We start from the raw sequence: 19,840 nt of genomic DNA on the forward strand, positions 1-19,840 counted from the left end.
TCTGTGATGGCAATCAATAGCCTTCTATTTATTTTACACTTTGAAAACATATCTAAAAATATCTTTGAAAGAGGTAAAGGGTGGATATGAAAAGCCATTCTAAGTAACTTTACCTCTAAATTTTGATTACTGAATTTTTTCTCAAAGATTGGGAAGGAGGAATATGAATAAACAGAACTGAAAATCTTTTCCAAATAACATGGTCGACCCTTCCGAGGAAATGAGAATGTCAGTCAGTGGATACAATTTTAATAGAGTGGATGGTGATCTAGGTCAAATTTTCCAGTGTAATTTTGCACATAAAACAGAATCCAAAATCTTAATAAAGTTAAGCTATAGGAGATCTCTCACTGCCCTTGTTCTCTCAGGCCCCTTAGAGAAAGAAATTAGATAAAACCCTAATTTTCTCCATGCTCCATTTCATCTCCCTGCTCTCCTCTCTCCCACTTTCCACCTTCAAAGCAACAACAAAGGCCCAAATCCCAAACCACTGTATATTTTTTTGGCTAAAATGCTCTGGGAAGAACACAATGATGAGTGTGCCCTGATGCCTCCCGGGTCCTGTGGACAGATACAAACAGAGGACAGCTGAAGTCTGGCCGTGGTCACTTCTCTTGGTGCTGGTGAGAGAACCTGAGGTCAAGTTCCCAGACGATTTTATCTCTATCACACCATATCAAAGTGGGGAAGGAAGTGGTTGGAGATGCTCCAAATGACCTTGTTTTTCAAGTTAGATGCTAACTTGTTTTGTTTTGCTTTGAAGCCAGCCATGGAATAGAGACAAAGAAGTATACTCTGGATGAGTCACTGTATGCTTTCTGAAGTAAAGAAATGCTTAAAATTAAGTCCTAGGGTGAACGTTAAAACGGGAGTATAGGAATCTGGGCTCTAGTCTTGTTGGGCCTCAATTTCTTCATCTGTAAAAGGAGGTAGTAGAAATAGATGATCTCTAAGAGGGGTTGGTAAAGTATTGGAAGAGATCCTGATTAGTTTCGGGTCCATCAAACCCTTGAATTGTATACAAAACTAAGTGTGTGTGTGTGTGTGTGTGTGTGTGTGTGTGTGTGTTTTCATTGAATGCATCTGGACCTCCCAATCTATTAAGAATCATTAAGCTGATTTCAAATTGTAAAGTTCATCTAAGAGATTTTTTTGTTTATTGAAGTCATTTCATTTGGCTTTTCGAGATACCAAAATCATAATTTTTTCAAAGGTACTCTGAGGAACGAAAATAAGAAATGGATATATCCTTTCCAGCACATACCCTTTAATGCACGCACATTTAAAAAATTAATCTAGACATTGATTGTAAAGTAATTTAACCAAGAAAATAATCTGCTATGATTTTTTTTTTTTATAGATTCTGAATAGTTTTAGATACAGGGCTTATCATTACAATTGATTAATGATCTCATAGCCCGAAGTTTGTGTGTGCATGAAAACCTAAAACACTCTGTGTCTTTGAAAATAACTAAACATAATTTTTTTCTTACAAGTTTGAAGTTGTCAGTTATAGGTTACACACACATTCTTAAGAAAATCTGAAATGGCCTTTAAGAATAAGTTGCTTTGCAATAATAAATAAGACAAAAAAATTATTTCCTTTTGGAAAATGACCCACAAGTGACTCCCCTCCTCCCCCAAGAATTAGTGATTTGTATTCAGTAAGTATTTTGGAATCTGGGCAATTCCACTACTTATCTGTTTCGACTATGAGAACTTTATTTCTTTGGTCTTCAATTTCTTTTGCACCTGAAAAATAAAGATTGTGACCTTGAACTGAATGTCCTCAAAGATTCTTCCCTCTTCAATGATACTGTGACTATCCTTGGGATTCTAAACGCCCTGTTCTCAAAACAGCTATCCTAGGATTTTAACGAAGACAAGGTGGTGCTTTTATATTAGTGACTTTCTAGTTCTTTGTTAATTAAGAACAAGTTTCTCTTTCTTGTCTCCAGTTCACCTGAGTGCTCCTAAAAATCTAACACATTAGTAAATGAGATCTTTATTTTTAATAGGTTTTTTCCCTTTCTTTATGAGAGAGAGAAGTTTCACAATGTGTATTTAATTTTCCTTTAAGTTCTAAAAGGCAAATTTCACTGGGGCCATGAAAGAATTCTCAAATTTATCCAGACTATGTAGAAACCACCATCACAGCTGGCTGAAGGTAAAAGCTTGGTTAAATTGACTTGGCTGGGTTCCCAGGGGTTCGCAGGCATTAAGCAATATCTGAGAGTAAGTCCATCGCCTTCAGAAGCTGCAATAACTCTTTGATCCACTGTCATTCCATTTAGCACACTGCTCTATAATAACATATTTGTGAGTAATAGGAGAAAGTAAATTCTCCTTCCAAATGCACCACGTTTATAGCTTAGGATGTAACATCTCTGGGATGTTGTCAATTTTAAAGTTCTCCTTCCAGGTTGATTGGCTACATGGCCACTGGGCACGTGTCCTTTTTTTCTTTTTAAACATTCTTTCAGGTGTCATTACTGTTTTATATACATGCGATCAATTTTCTTTTGATATCATAACCCAGAGAAATTGGATGATGGATTTTTAGGGGAAATATTTTATCCTCAGATGATCAGAGGACCTTTCAAAACGACCACCACATATACTGCCTCAGCCATAGTGATGCTACGCTCCGTAGGAATGCCACTGACGCATGCCCGCCACATGAAGGGTGGTGCCAGCATGTAGGGGACAATGTAGAGGTCAAGAGATTGCATCTGTCCCCACTTGTAGTTACAGGAGCACTTTATAATTTCAGAATCATAGAATTCTATGAAAGACAATGTCTTATAATACCAAGTATCTTCTGATGTCATCTTATCCAAATCTGTCACTACCCAATTTATAAATGGGCAAGGGGAACAGCGGGAATTAACAGATTTTCCTAAAGTTATATAGCTTAGGTGATTGCAAATTCTACACTCTTCTGAATCCTGATCTAACGTTCTCATGACAGCTCATGTATAGAACTGTGGAGAATGAAATTATCTAAAGGTGTTCTTTGTGCAGTCTTTGCTAAATGGTTTCTGTTATTATTTGCCTAAATTTCATCTTACGCCTAAATTGCTTTGTAAAAATTTGTGAAAAATCAAAGTATCGGACTGTTAATGTTATCAAAATGGTAGCTTCTGTCGTCTCCTCATTACCAAATAAAGTCCTAACTGGTGATTGCTAGATTGCTTCAGTTAGACATTGAAATCGTTATCTTGCTAATATTCAAGCAGATGGAAAATACTTGGGATATCCCAATTTTGTACTTAGAATAGATGCTTATTTTTAAAATAAATGTAATATATTTTTGGCTGTTAAGAACGACTTGTTGAATCCTTATTGAGCTACCGTGTTTGGCTTAGCCTATCCTTTTAAAACAAGTCTGTTGGAACTCCTTCAATTCTCACGACACCTGGCTCCAATTCAGCGTCCAAAAGCAAACTGTAGTAACTATCTCTAATGCCACAGTAACTTTAGAGAGATGCAGCACGCTCTTTTAACTATTACAAAAAGGGTCGATTCCGGTGCCAAATTCTATAAGGGCGCGGTTTTATGAACAGAATAGAAATTGAATACACCGTGGTAGCTGCTTGGGAAAATGAACAGTATATAATCTAATATCTTTAATTTTATGTACATGGATATAATGTATGTCAACTTTGTACATGAGATACATACAGTATTTAAACATTTTACTCAACAGATAAGAATTTACAATAGCAATATAACTGGCTAGAGGGCTGTCCACTTAATTATATACTTAGATTAGATCTGTACTTTAACAGGAAAAGGATTTAATAGTTTACAATCATAGAAACACTGACATTTAAAACAAGACTTTATAAAATAATTTATATATATCCTAGCATCTATAGAGAGGAATGATTTGCATTTGTGGATGTGTGCAATGAATGGCATATTTTAAACTTTCATGTAATAAAATAATTTAGAAGCAGTTCATGCAGTGGTCAAAACAAGGGATGGCGGTTCCTTCCAGATGCCCTGTCACTGTGACAGCAGCGGGCAGCAGACGCACACTGGGTACCACTGAGGCTCACTAGACACCGAGTCTTCTCCGCAGTTACTCATATAAACCCCAACGTACACAAGTTGATATCCTTCCCTCCACGATCTGACGACCGGTCACCACTTCTCTCAGCCGTGGGATTAGTCAGTCTATCCTTAAAGTGATTCCATGTCTCTCCTGCAGGTCTATGGAATAGCATCTCTCCAGACGAGGTAACTAACAGAACTTCCTGGTTTTCACAACTTTGCTCTGGTACTTCACCGAGTGCCCCCCATGTCCTATGACATACACATCCAGCAGGTAAGACTTTCCCGGCAGAAGCCCTTTAATTGTTTCCGTGGTCACTGCTTTCTGTAGGTTCTGACTGTGGAAATATTTACAGAGGACTTTTTCCGATTTCTTCCTTGTATCTGGTCCTAGGCATTGGTTTTGCTCTCTTCTCTTCTGGTCGTCATTGTAGCTGTCGTCCACTTCCTTTTTGTAGATGCAGAACTTGTTCCTGTCCTGAGTGCCCAGCCACGCCACAGTGGCCGAAGAGCAGGTGCGGAGCTTGTCGAAGCCTTTGATTCTTGTGTCTTCAGGAAGAGAGGGAAAGGGCTGCTTGCTGGGCCTTGTGGTAGCCAGTATTTTCAGCATCGATGCTCCTTTCTTGTGTCCTTTCAGGCGGATGAGATACTTCGCTTTGGGCTTTCCTCGAAGCTGAAACTGCCGAACGCCTTCCACATTCTGAGACAGAAGAAGTTTCCCGTCCCTCCTCACTTGGATTTGAACAGCATCCAGGCAGGAGTGAATAAAGAAAGTGACTTTTTGGTGAGAAGAGACTGGCGCAAACCGTAAAAACTTCGCTCCCTTCCGTTTGACGAACACATCCGTAACTTTCCCGTCCTTTAGCTCGACCGTCTTCTGTTTCGCTTCCTCCTTGGTCCTGGCAAAGGTGCCCACGTACGCCGTACTCATGTTGCTGTTGCTGTTGGCCACGAAGACATCGAAGTAGTACTGGGTGTCGGGTTTCAGATCTGAGACGGTGAAGATGTTCTTGTTTCCGATGCAGATTTTCTGAATGTCGACCTTGGGCCTCGAGTAGACGTGCCGCCCCAGTTTTGGAGAAGGCTTTGCTAGGAAGCTGCGTTCTTTACCCGAATTCTCTGAAGGAAACCCAAAATGGGCAAAGTCAAAGGGGCTGAAGTCCAGACCGGGTTTTGGAGCCATCATGAAAGCATCATCTGCGCTCAGTTTGGCTTCTACTGCACAGAGGCTTTTGAAATTGTGCTCTTTGTTGATGACCACACAGTACTGAATGGGTTGTTTCAGCAAGGAGGCCGTGGGGCTCGGTTTCCAGGCCAGAGTGACCGTGGTGCGTCCCAGGGAGGTAACATCTACCCTTGGGTCATAAGGTAATTCGGGGTAGGGCTGATCAGACTCTGGAGTTGTGGTGGCATAGACTTTGAAATGCGTGTCTTTCTCTGTTGAAAGAAGCTCCAACTGATATAAACCAGATGGAGAACTAGAAGATATAAAATACTCCACATCGTTGCCTTTGTAGGAGAATAATTCTGTGCCTTCCTCATTAATGATCTGCTGCCTCTGCTGCTCCAGAGGCTCTGGGTCACCTAGAAGACACGAGAAAAACACAAGCTACATGTCAGGGTATGTACTGTGGCTTGCCGACCTTAAATTCTATTTTCGAAACTATCTTCTTTATTCTCTGTTATAAAAATAATAATGTGGGGTGCCTGGGTGGCTTGGTCAGTTAAGCATCCAACTCTTGAGTTCCGCTCAGGTCATGATCTCTGGGTTGTGGGACTGAGCCCCAAGTCAGGCTCCATGCTCAGCGCAGAGTCTGCTTGGGATTCTCTCTTCCTCTCCCTCTGCCCCTCTCCCCACTTGTGCTCTCTCTCTAAAATAAATAAATAAATAAATAAATAAATAAATAAAAATTTAAAAAATTATAATGTTCCCAGTAGATAACTGGGAAATAGAGAAAGAGAACAAGATAAAAAATCATCCATTAATATTTTGATTCATTTCCATTCAGTCCTTTACATATTTTTATGCAACTGCTATTCTTTTTCATCTTTCTCTATAACTTAGCAACATTTATTCTCATACATATATGTTCCCAGACAAACCTCCGTCTTGAATCCTGTCTTTCTCACTTAATATTATTATTATATAATAAAAATTTTTTTAAAAACAATATTTTCATAAATATATAAATAATACTGTTGGTCAATTTTTGACAATTTAAGATAATGCCTATATATATATATATATATATATATTTAAATTTAGGCTTCAGGATAGACTCCAATTATTGGAAGTTTCAGGTCAAAGACTGTAAACCTTTTAGAGATTAATCCCTACCGTCAGTCTGCTTATCAAAATGATTCAATCTGATTGCATTTTGATGACCAGTCATTTCACTACTTTTACTCTTGTTACTAGGACAGGACAGTCTCTCGTTAAAATATAGAATATAAAGCACCAGTAAGAGTAACTAATTTTCAGTGTAGAGAACACATGCCTAGGAATAATAGAAGGAAAGTATTGAAACCAAACTATTTTTTTCTGTCTTTTTATTGTTAATATCAGATATCATATAGATGCCAGATACGTTTACAGGACTTAGTGAAAGATTGAGTAGCCAGTGTGGGAATGTACCTTGTTCAGCTTATTGCTGCAAGTTGAGTGAGGGATGTAGAATTTCATATTCCCAAACCATGAGATGAACAATCTCATGCAGTTATTTATTCTCTGTCTCCCCTGATGACATACTTCCCATCTTTTCCTAGTTACAACTCTCTGTCATCTTATCCCTACAAGTAGCGCATCTTGCTAGCATCCTTTGCGTGGCACCAGTCACCAAGCCTTCACCTTTAAGCTAGGATGCCTTCACCCCTTAAAGGGAGCAGGTCACCCCAGGGCCTCATATGGACTCTTCTCATTTCCCTGTATCTTGGTATTTGCTTTGCACCATCTGCATCTTCTTTAAATGCCTAACATAGCCCTCTTACTGACTTTCTTGTCATCCTGGCATTTCAACAGTGCTCAATGCCTTTTTACTCCCCTTTCTGGTGCCACCCTTTACTCCCCAGAGATCTTGGCTGCATACCGGAATCACCTAGGGGGAGATTTTAAGAGTCCCAGTGTCCAGATCACACTCCAGGACAACTGAATAAGAACCTCTAAGGGTGGGATCCAGGCATCGGTAGTTTATAAAGCCCCCAGTGTTAATTCCAGTGTTTGGGTGGGATTGCAAACCACAGCTGGAGAGGCTAGTCCAAACCTTTCCATTTTCCTCACTCCTTCAGGCTCCGTGTCTGTCTCCCTTAACTGTTTATTTTACCAAGATCACCGTCATTCGGTGCCATCCCCCATTTCTCTCATCCCCATTGTGAAGTCTCCAGCGTCTTCACCTATGCATCCACGCTCGTTTTTCTTACAGACCAAAGGCAGTCTATGTCATAGGTCTTTTAGCTATCCATTGAGCAGTCTGGGGCCAGACTTAGCATGCTGCTTACCGGAGCCTTCCCCGCTTGCCTCCTCTGGCAGCTCTTGGAGACTAAGCTTCCACTCTAAAGGTGCATCACAGGGAGTTACTGTGACTGATAATGGAGTATTGTCTTCTTCAACCACGAAGAAATACCTGTGGGGAAGTGGACCAATTCAGACTGAGGTCATTCGTGCTAGGACTTATAATCAAGAGTCACTAGAAAAATCACTGGTTTTGTTTTTATTCATTTAACAGACCTACTCTGACCCTTTATGGGAAATATCACCTTCCTACCCATGAAACTCTCCTTCACACTTCTTCATCTGTCTTCACAGCACTTATCACTACCTGACATATTATCTATTTCTTTGTTTACCTTTTTATTTTTCCATCTCCTCTAACTAGAATGCAAGCTATAAGAGGACAGGGCATTCAGTTCATTGATGAAGACTTAGAGACTAAAATAATTCCTAATAAATATTTGTTGGGTGAATTGATGAGTATTTTAGACTTCAGCTTTTTGGGGAAAAGTCCTTAATTGTTTGCAGAGTCTAAAACTTCCTCAGTGATGGGGCCCCTGCCTACCTCACTGGCCTCTCCTCTTCTGTGGTTGAATCACATGGGGCTCCCCTAGTTTCCCAGAATCTACCCCATATTGGCACCTCTGGGATGTTGTTTCATATGCCTGAAATGCTCCCCTTTGCCCTTACTCATATTTAAGGGTCACTTCTGAATTCAGGGCTTCATTTTCTGACTCCTAATTCTGGGCCTGGTTCTCGTATACTCTCAGAGCGTCCTGTACTTTTCACCTGGGGCACTTAATTAAAATTTGTGACTATATATTTGTATTATTTGATTGTCATTTTCTCTACAAAGGCCCACTTAGAGTTCCTGTGCCATGTCATTGTATTCCAGCACTAAGCACTGATTTCTGCATGTAGTAGGTATTTGATAAATATTTTTGAATGATCAATTACTAAATTAATGAATAGAACCCAAGAATCCTAACACCAACCCTATTGTTCCAGCTCCAGGAGACTTACACCTCAAGTCTGTTTCTATCTAAAGATACAGAATCTGAATGGCACTATCAGCACTTTCCCCCCTCACCATTCAAATAAGAATTAAAAGAAGGAGGGTAGGGGTCAGGCAGTGGGAAGACAAAGACTCTATAAAAGTAGAAGCAACTTGTTCATAAAATAATAAAGTTAGATGTCATCTAGACAAAATAACTATACTATTTACTGGGTAGGAAGTTTATGTATCATAGGCATCTTTCAAGACAAGTGTCAGATGGCTTAATTTTCAATTCAGTCTACTTTCTGGACAGTAGAATTTTGCTCCTTTGGCCAGGGCGCATGGGATATATTAACAATACACACACAACTGAACCCATCTATATTACAAAGAAATACGTACAACAAAATATTTTGTTTGGTATCATGGAAGTAAAAAAGTGTTCAAAACTTCTAGGGTTAGATTTTTATGTGGGTAGCAGAGCTAACTGCTGAAGCCAAAATCAATGTGTCAGTTCATCTACTACCTTCTGTTCTCATTTCGAACAAGGAAGTAGCTTATTTCCTAAAGTAACTGTGTCTTACTAACTTAAATACAAGCAATAGGCAACCAATGACAAAACAATTCTTGCATTCCACAAGGTATTCATTATCCATATAAAACAGCAGGGAGTCCCTCTAACTCAACATTTTCATATGGAAGCATTTACGATTAGGGATAAAAGATAATCTGAATAAACTTTAACAATTTGACAAACATTTGTTGGCTACCATACACAGAGCATTTGTGGAAGAGAACAGCAGTCACAGATAATAGGGCATGATCTATGTGCTCCAGATATTTACTGGCTGGTGAGGCAGACAGAAATGTAATGAATAACTAAGAAAACATGGCCCCAAATTATAATGCCAAAGCTGAGGGATAAACACTCCATGAACCATTTAGCCTTTGGAATTTATGTGTAAACATAAGAATAATTAATGAAAAAAGCTATCCGCTGCTGCTACGTTTTATCTGAAATTTCATCGTTAGTTGTAATATCAACAATGTCTGTGAGTGCCTCCCACTGCGTCTTTCACTCCTAGAAATGATGTTTCTATTGTTGTTGTAACTCTCAACTCAGTGTGAGGTAACATTTCATCCCAATGTAGATATCAAAGCCCCTGATCATTATTTGTGGGGGGAAAAAGCCAAGAAAGGATAAACAAATATATATCATTTTTCAAGGTCAAAATATTTAGAACCATTATGTGAGCCTAATTTGTTGATGGAGTAAAGATAAAGGAACTGTGATAGTTTTTACTACAGTTTGGTTTAATATTCTCAGAACCTAATCATATCGTTCAAAGAAATATTATCTTTTTTTTTTTTTTTTTTTTAATTTAAGTAGGCTCCACACCCAGCATGGAGTCCAGTACAGGGCTCGAGCTCACGACCCTGAGATCAAGTCCTGAGCTGATATCAAGAGTCGGATGCTTAACCAACTGAGCCACACAGGCACCCCAGAAATATTATCCTTATAATACAATGTAAACCCTTGAGGAATCATATGTATTCATTTAATTTCATTTTTTTTAGCTATTTAAGCCCTGTTTTATTGAGATACAGTTGAAATATATTAATTTCAAATGTACAAAATAATGATTTATGTACACACTGTGAAATGATCATCACAGTGAGTCTACTTCCCCCTTGTAACCATATAAAATTACATAATACGCAATATAATATTGACTGTAGTCACCATGCTGTACATTACATCCCCTCATTTTCTTTGGATAGATACCCAGAGGTGGAATTGCTGGATCATATGATAGTTCTATATATAGATTTTTGAGGGACCTATTACTGTTTTCCATAATGGCTGTACCAATTTATATTTCCACCAACAGTGCCCGAGGGTTCCTGTTTCTCCACATTCTTGCCAATATTTATTACCTCTTGTCTTTTTGATAATAGTTATTCCGACAGGTGTGAGGTGGCATCTCATTATGGTTTTGATTGCATTTCCCTGATGATGAGTGATGTTGAGCATTTTTTCATGTACCTATTGGCCATCTGGATGTCTTTTTTGGAAAAAGGTCTATTCATATCCTCTGCCCATTTTTAAATCAGGTTAGTTGTGTTTTTATTTTTAAGTTGTATGCATTCTTTATATATTTTGGATTTTAACCCCTTATTACATATGTGATTTGCAAATATCTTCTCCCATTCAGTAGGTTGTCTTTTTATTTTGTTAACGATTTCCTTCACTATGCAGAAGCTTTTTAGTTTGATGTGTTTATTTGCTTATTTTTGCTTTCATTGTCCTTGTTTATTTTTGCTTCTGTTGTCCTTGCCTTTGGAGCCAGATCCAAAACCAACCAACCAACCAACCAACCAACAAACCCAAACAAACAGAGAAAAAAAAGAACCCAAAACATTGCTAAGACCAATGTTAAAGAGCTTACTGCCTATGTTTAGATTAGTGGTCCAGTTTCATTCTTGGGCACGTGGCTATCCAGTTTTCCCAACAACATTTTTTTAAACAAACTGTCCTTTTCCCATTGTATATTCTTGGCTCCTTTGTGATGAATTAATTGACCAGGTATTCATGGTTTATTTCTGGGCTGTCTATTCTGCTCCATGGATCTATTATCTGTTTTTATGCCAATACCATACTGTTTTGATTACTATACCTTTGTAGTATAGTTCGAAATCAGGAAAAATAACACCTCCAGTTTTGTCCTTCTTTCTCAAGATTGCTTTGGTTTTCAGGGTCTTTGTGGTTCCATACAGATTTTAGAATTATTTGTTCTAGTTCTGTGAAAAATGCCATTGGAGTTTTGATAGGGATTTCACTGAATCTATAGATTGCTTTGGGTAGTATGGACATTTTGACAATATTTATTCTTCCAATTCATGAACACAGAATATCTTTCCATTTATTTGTGTCTTCTTTAATTTCTTTCATCAGTGTCAGTTTTCAGTATACAGGTCTTTTTCGTCCTTGGTTAAATTTATTCCTAGGTATTCTATTATTTTTGATGCAATTGTAAACAGGATTGTTTTTATTAATTTCTCTTTCTGGTAGTTTGTTATCAGTGTATTAAAAAAAACAACAGATTTTTGTATATTGATTTTTGTATCCTGCAACTTTAATAAATTTGTTTATTAGTTACAACATTTTTTGGTAGAATCTTAGGGGTTTTCTATATATAAAATCATGTTGCCTGCAAACAGTGACAGTTTTACTTCTTCCTTTCCAATCTGAACACCTTTTATATCATTTTCTTCCTAATTGCTTAGGCTAGGACTCCCAATACCATGTTACATATCAGTAGCAAGTGTGGGCATCCTTGTCTTGTCCTTGATCTTAGAGGGTAAGCTTTCTTCTTTTCACCATTGAGTGTGATATTAGCTGTAGGCTTGTCATATATGGCCTTTACCAAGTGGAGGTACATTCCCTCTATACCTGCTTTGTGGAAAATTTTTATCATAAATGGATGTTGAATTTACCAAATGCTTTTCCTGCATCTGTTGAGGTGATTATATGATTTTTATCCTTCATTTGGTTAATGTGGTATCACACTTACTGATTTGTGGATCTTGAATCATCCTTGCATCCCTTGAATAAATCTCACTTAATGGTGGTATATGATCTTTTTAATGTATTATTTGAATTTGGTCTGCTAATATTTTGTTGAGGGGTTTTGCATCTATGTTCATTAGGGATATTGGTCTGTAATTTTCTTTCTTTCTTTTTCTTTCTTTCTTTTTTTTTTTGTGTGTGTGATGTCCTTATATCTGGTTTCAGTATCAGGGTAGTGTTGGCCTCATAAAATGAGTTTGGAAGTGTTCCATCCTCTGCAAATTTTTGAAATATTTAGAGGAGGATAGGTATTAGATCTTCTTTGAATGTTTAGTAGAATTCATCAGTGAAGCCATCTCGTCTTGGACTTTTGTTTGTTGGGACTAGCAATCTTCTTGCTAATAATTGGTCTATTCTGATTTTCTACTCCTCATGATTCAGTCTTAAAGATTATATGTTTCTGGGGATTTGTCCATGTTTTTCCTAGTTTGTCCAATGTATTGGGATATAATTCTTCATATTAGTCTCATAGTAGGTCCTTTGTATCTTTTTGGTATCAACTGTAACTTACTTTCTTTCATTTCTGATTTTATTTGAGTCCTCTCTTTTTTTATTAGTGAGTGGAGCTAAAAGTTTATCAATTTTGTTTATCTTTTCAAAGAACAAGCTCTTAGTTTCATGGGAATCTTCTCTATTGTCTCTTTAGTCTCTATTTTATTTATTTCCACTCATGTTTATTATTTTCTTCCTTCTTTTAACTTTGGGATTCATTTATTACATTTTTCTAGTTCCTTTAGGTATAAAATTATTTATTTGAGATTTTTTTATTTCTTGAGGTAGTCCTGTATCACTAAGAACTTCCCTCTTAGACCTGCTTTTCCTGCGTCCCATAAATTTTGGTGTGTGACTTTTCCACTTTCATTTGTCTCAAGGTATTTTTTTATTTTTTCATTGACCTACTGGTTGTTCAGTAGCATGTTTTTAAATCTCCACATATTTGTGATTTTTCCAGTTTTCTGTTTATGATTGATTTCTGGTTTCATACAATTATGGTCTAAAAAGATGTTAGATGTAATTTCAATCTTCTTAAATTTATTGAGACTTTTTTTTGTGGCCTAACATACGATCTATCCTGGAGAATGTTCTGTGTGCACTTGAGAGGAATGTATATTCTGATGCTTATGGATGGAATCTTCTGTATATATCTAGTAAATGGTCTAATGTGTCATTTAAGGCCAGTGTTTCCATATTGATATTGATATTCTGTCTGGATGAGCCATCCATTGATGAATATGGGGTACTAAGTCCCCCTACTATAATTGTATTGCTCTCAACTTCTCCCTTTAGGTCTGTTAATATTTGTTTATATGTTTAGGTGCTCCTATCTCTATTGGGTATATAAATATTTACAAATGTTTAAAAAATTAAAAAAATATATTTACAAATGTTTCATCTTCTCGCTGGATTGACCCCTGTATCATTATGTAATGCCCATCTTTGTCTTTTATTATAGTCTTTTGTTTTAAAGTCTATTTTTTCTGATACAAGCATAACTTCCCCAACTGTTTTTTGGCTTCTATTTGCATGGAACATCTTTTCCCATCCCTTTACTTTCAGTCTCTGTGTGTCCTTACATCTAAACTGAGTCTCTTGTAGGGACCATATAGAATTAAATCCATTCAGCCACACCATGTCTTTTGATCGGAGAATTTAGTCCATTTATGTTTAAAGTAATTATAGGTAAGTGTATACTGCCATTTTTTTTTGTTGTTGTTGTTGTTCATTGTTTTCTGGCTTTTTTGTAGTTCCCTTCTGTTCTTTCTCTTTCTCTTGCTTTCTTCCCTTGTGGTTTGATGGCTTTCTTTAGTGTTATGTTTAGATTCCATTTTCATGGGCGCCTGGGTGGCTCAGTTGGTTAAGCGACTGCCTTCGGCTCAGGTCATGATCCTGGAGTCTCCAGATCGAGTCCCGCATCGGGCTCCCTGCTTAGCAGGGAGTCTGCTTCTCCCTCTGACCCTCCCCCCTCTCATGTGCTCTCTCTCGCTCTCTCATTCTCTCTCTCAAATAAATAAATAAAATCTTTAAAAAAAAAAAAAAAAAGATTCCATTTTCATTATCTTTTTTGTATATGCCATAGGTTTTTGCTTTGTGGTCACCATGAGACTTACAAATATAAGCCTATGTATATATACCAGTCTATTTTAAGTTGGTAACAAGTATGAACACATTCTGAAACTCTACATTTTTACTTCCCAGTCCCACATTTTATGCTTTTGATGTCACATTTTACATCATTTTGTGTATATACCCTAACTAATTGTTGTAGTTTTAGTTATATTTTTTACTACTTTTGTCTTTTAATCTTCATGCTAGCCTTAGAAGTGATTAGTTCACTACCTTTAATATATATTTACCTTTACCAGGGAAATTTTTACTTTCATATGGTTTCTTGGTACTAGTCAGTGCCCTTTCTTTTCATCTTAAAGACATCTCTTTAACATTTCTGGTAAGGCTGGTTTAGTGGTGGTGAACTCCTTTAGTTTTTGCTTATCTGGAAAACTCTTTATCTCTCTTCAATTCTGAAAATCTTGCTGGGTGAGTAGTCGTGGTTGGAAGTTTTTTGCTTGAAGCACTTTGAATATATCATGTCACTCTCTTCTGGCCTGCAAAGTTCCTGCTGAAAAATCTGCTGATCATCTTGTGGAGGTTCCCTTATTTGTAACAAGTTTTCCTCTTGGTTTTAAGATTTTCTCTTTATCTTTGAATTTTGACATTTTAATGTGATATATCTTAGTGTGGATCTCTTTAGGTTCATCTTATTTTGAACTCTAGGTTTCCTGGACATGGATATATGTTTTATTATGTGTTAGGGTAGTTTTCAACCATTATATTTTCCAAATAAGTTTTCTGTTCCTTTCACTCTTTTCTCTTTCTGGGACCTGTAATATGCAAATGTTGTTCCACCTAATGTTGTCCTATAGGTTTCTTAAACAATCTTCATTTTTTTCAGATTACTTTTTCTTTTTTCTGCTCTGTTTGGGTGAGTTGCACTGCCCTGTCTTCCGGGTTACTATCCTTTCTTGTGCTTTATCTAGTCTGTTGTTGAACCCCCATAGTGTATATTTCAGTTCAGTTACTGTATTTTTAAGATCTATGACTTCTGTCTGGTACTACTTTCTTATATTCTCTATCTCTTTGTTAAAATTCCCTCTGTGTTCAGCTATTCATCTCCCAAGATTGCTGAGCATCCTTATGACCACTACTTTGAACTCTTTATCAGGTAAATTACTTATCTCTGTTTCATTAAGGTATTTTTTTCTTTCTTTCTTTTTCTTTTTCTTTTTTTTCCTCCCTGGGGTTTCATCTTATTCTTCATTTGGAACATATTCCTCTATTTTTTGTTTGTTTGTTTGTTTTTCATTTTGTTCAAGTCTCTGTGTTGGTTTCTATGCATTAGGTGAAAGAACTATATCTCCCTGTCTTGAAGGATTGATCACAGGACGACTGGGGTGTCTCAGTCTTAGTCTCTGCAGTATCCTGGTGGTGGTAGCCTGCCAAGAACTGTCTCCCTGATTATTTTAATCCCACGGGGCTCAGAAATGTAACCATCCTGGCCACCAGAGCCAGGAATTCAAGGGGCATCCCCTGTGTGGCCCGTGCACATATGCTGGCTTTGGTTGGGTTGTGGTAGAGTGCCAGGCTGGGGCAAGCCCACCTGTCAGGTTTAACAGTGTGGTAAACAGATTTACCAGTTAGCGGTGCTAACAAGGTAGAGGGAGAAGGCAAAAATGATACTTGCCAACACCTCTATGCCTCAAAAGAGTTCCAAGAGACCTCTGCCCTTCCAGCAGACACTTTTAGATTAGCCAGTGAATCTCCTTTGTATGTAGTCTAGGCATTTTTCCACTTATTATGTTTGCACTGGGTCCTGGGGTGAGTAAATCTGTGCATATGCCCTTTAAGAGTGGACTCTTAGGGAGTGCCTGGGTGGCTCAGTTTGTTGAGTGTCCTACTCATGGTTTTGGCTCAGGTCATGATCTCAGGGTTGTGAGACTGAGCCCCACGTTGGGCTCCACGCTCAGTGGGGAGTCTGCTTAAGATGCTTTCCCTCTGCCCCTCCCCCTGCTCTCTAAAATAAATAAATAAATAAACCTTAAAAAAAAAAAAAAGAGTGGAGGCTTAGTTTCTCATAGCCTTTTGGGTCTCCTAGATATAAGCCAGATGTTTTGGGTTTTGTCTTTCTGGTGCAGGTCCCAAGGGCTGGGGTGTCTGATGTGGGGCTCAAACCCCTTGTTCCTCAGGGATGTGCTCTGTATTTGTCAGAGTCTTTCTGTTTGTGAATTGCCACACTAGCAGTAGAGTTTTTCACAAGATCATGCCTGCCTCTCCTGTCCATCTCTCTGTGTGGGCTTTTTATCCTTTGTGTGGAGGAACTGTTCAGCTAGTTGTCAGATCTTCTTCAGAGAGAATTGTTCTATATGTAGCTGTAGTTTTGTTGTGTGAATAGGAGGAGGTGAGCTCAGGGTCTTCTTATGCCCCTGTTTTGAACCCTGTTCTTGATTAATTTCACCTTAATCCTACAGAACCCTTCTTAGAAATTTCCTGCTATCCCAAAGATAAGAAAATAATCATTCTAAAATGTAAGAATTGCAAAAACTGCTCTCTCCATCCCAAAAGAGATCACAATCAGCAAGGATCAAATAGCCTCTACTTAATGATTAAAAGTTGTGTTGTCATTTTCTTTTCTTAGAGAAAATAGGCAATATTATTCAGAGGTTGATTGTAAATTATCTAATCTAAGTTTAATGGTTACTTTGCTTTTAATGAACTTATTGATAAAGAAGGTACTGTAGAGAGAATACCTTTTGGGTGTGTCTCTAAAGAGATAACTGCTAATTTCAGCTCCATCTGGAATTACTGATGAATCATGAAAAAATGCTTTGTCCCGGATCTGCATCTGAAAAAGTTCCTCATCTCGAGTGGGTAACTTCTGAGTCCTTGAGCTGAGTGGTAATAGCAGCCACAGCAGACACCAGTGGAGAGGCACCATCCTGGGGCAACAGAAACGATTGCTTACATTAGTTCTGCAGGTAGATGCTTGGGCAAGTTGCAAACTTTCTAAAGGGTTAAGAATATTTTAGTTTTGACAGGAAGTTAGAGTTGTAGTATGTATTTTGGATACATACATGATCTTTAAGACAACTTTCCTGTTTTGTTTTGTTTTTTCCCCAAAGTATTTCATGGAATTGATAACAAATTCACTAGAATTTCAGATATGAAAAAGATTTTGAAATGAAAGGACTCTTGGTGCATTAACTTCTCTGGATATTCAGAGAGAAAATCCCCACTTCAATATGGTAGAAGCCAATATGGTTCTTGTACAAATGGGTATACAAATGTCTCAACGGTTGAACCATACCATAAAGAGACACACAGACTCACTGAGAGTCCATTACCATTGCACAATTATTTTTATTCTTCCTTGAAATTTGACTAAGGATTATACATGTATAGTATTATTCTTGTTTCCAAGATCAGATTTTCATAAACCAGAGGTTTTTAGAGATGATAAAGTTAATTTTGTTATAGGCTAAGCAATTTGTCCAAAATCACAAGATAAATTATTTGCTGATCTCTAATTATTATTCATTACTAGACTCTTCAACACAACATTTAAATGTAAACCTTTGCCATATTAGAAGTGGGCTTGGATTCCCTCTCTCAGATCAAGTGAGACCATTGGAAAGTTGTATAGTTAGGTCATTTGTCTTAACCTCCAGCAGAGTTATATATTTACTACTCCAGCAGAGTATTTTCATTGAGTTACATTTTGGCATTCAAACTGACTTTCATCAAAGATCGTATAGGTAATTATGGATCACTCTCTACTGCACGCTGTTGTGGGGATATTGTCAAGGACACCATCTTCTACATGTCTCAGTGTCCCTAACAGGAAGCCTCATGTAGGCAAGTTCTTTTGATGTCAAGTACTGGCAAAAGGCTTTCCTTCCTCTGAAGACTTGGTGCCTTTCTTCCTCACAAAAAGAACTCTGTAAGAAGTTGTTTTCCCTTATCTTTTAGACAACTTACATCAGGGATTTCAAGCACTAGGGAAACATAGTGTGTTTACACTTAAGTGCTTTAAATAGTGAGAAAGTAGAATGAAAATATTTGCAATAATTTGAAATGAAGTGAAAGCCAGTTTTATTTCTAAAGTGTCATTACTACAGCTATGAGATCACCTCTACTTAAACCATCATTTAACTTTAATTTTATCTTCCTTGGAGTGCTATAAAAAATAGATTCATACAACTAAAAATATTTTCTGAAGGAAATAAGCTTTTCTTTTTTTTTTATGAGAATGTGAGAAGTAATTTTCTCACAGTGAGCTTACCCAAAAAGTAAATTTAACTTCTTTTTTCAAAAGCAGTTTTTTTTTTGTCATGTGTTTTGCAGTTTTCCATATAAGATATCTATAGTAATTGAGAGTTACTATGTGCAAAACAAGGTGTTAAATTCACTAGCTGCATTATTGCCTTTAGTCCTCACAATAACCTTGTGAAGTAGTTACTCTTCTCATGTAAGAGTAAATCTCCACTTCCGTAAGCGGAGAAAGGATATAAATCCAGGTGGATCTGACTGCAGAGCCCAAACGTTTGTCCTCTGTAATATCTCTCAAGAAAGCCATCATAAGTTCTTACAAGGGGCTCTTATTTCTCATCCTTATTTCCCAATTGTATTGTAATTGACTGAAAACTTGACTGAGAGCTAAGAAATCTGACTTTTTAGTTGCAGCACTAACCGGATGTGTAATCTGGCACCACAGTTAACCACTCCAGATGGACCTCAATTTTCTGAAGGGTTAAGGTGATGATCTCTAAACTTTGAAAACAAATGATGATTCTGAGACTGAATCCTCAACTCTTCCTCCCAACTAGCTAGCAATTTAGGAATAAGACCAGGCCTTCTTAAGTTTCATTAAGTAATCTGAACCTCAGATGTCCATATAATTGTCAGGATGGAATCGAAGGGAAGTTGGGGATGGAAAGCAGGAGCTCATATTAGTTACTAATAGCAGATGAAGCTTATAACTATAAAAGATGGCTGGATGGATCAAAATCAAAACTCAATGAACCCATTTGAAACAAACATGGACATGGTTGACCAAATGGAATGGGACCTCTACTCACAAACCTTAATCCCTCCCCTCTGATGCCCTCCTCCTGTAGCTAACAGAAGTGAACAATTTGATATGCTAGAATTTGCTTGGCTGCCCCTGTTAAGAAATAATTATTATTTCAGCATAATGGAAAATATCCAGTTTACTTTGTAGTGGCATCCCTGAAACTTTGCCTCCTGAGAGCAGAAGAAGCCAGACAATAGAATTGGTCTCTTTAGAAATGGTTAGAATTTGGCTTTCCATACTTATTAGGAACTTAGAGCAAACATGTGATGGCAGCACTTGAGTATGAGATACTCAGGTGTGTTTGCCCTAGAACCACTCTCAGGCAGCTTTATCTCATTAGGCGCTATGTTTGCCCAGAAAGTTGTCAGTTGCACAGTACCACAGTATGACCGAGCAGGACAGGCTGCCCAATGTCCCAGGATATTTGGGATATTTAGGTCAGCTCCAGAGTTAGGGAGGTAGCTAGTTATGATTGGTGGGAATCTTCCCATCTTCCTTAGCCATCCATGGGAAGAATTTTCTCTTTATTAAATCAGCGAG

General features: G+C 37.6%; 1 protein-coding gene across 2 annotated transcripts in view; it reads right to left on the reverse strand.

Annotated features, from left to right (window-relative positions):
- Positions 1-3,778: 3,778 nt before the first annotated feature.
- Positions 3,779-19,840, reverse strand: part of NDNF (neuron derived neurotrophic factor) — a 40,305-nt gene continuing 24,243 nt past the window's right edge. For both annotated transcript variants that reach the window (XM_032412754.1, XM_032412755.1), the window contains exons 2-4: positions 16,977-17,165; positions 7,555-7,679; positions 3,779-5,643 (exon numbers count right to left, since the gene is read on the reverse strand). In XM_032412754.1, the coding sequence (XP_032268645.1) occupies positions 4,250-5,643; positions 7,555-7,679; positions 16,977-17,164 (1,707 nt within the window). In that variant the 5' untranslated portion in view covers position 17,165 and the 3' untranslated portion in view covers positions 3,779-4,249. The remainder of the gene's footprint in view (positions 5,644-7,554; positions 7,680-16,976; positions 17,166-19,840) is intronic.

This window comes from Phoca vitulina, unplaced genomic scaffold, assembly GCF_004348235.1.
Source record: "Phoca vitulina isolate PV1807 unplaced genomic scaffold, GSC_HSeal_1.0 scaffold14, whole genome shotgun sequence".
NCBI classification, from domain to species: Eukaryota; Metazoa; Chordata; class Mammalia; order Carnivora; family Phocidae; genus Phoca; species Phoca vitulina.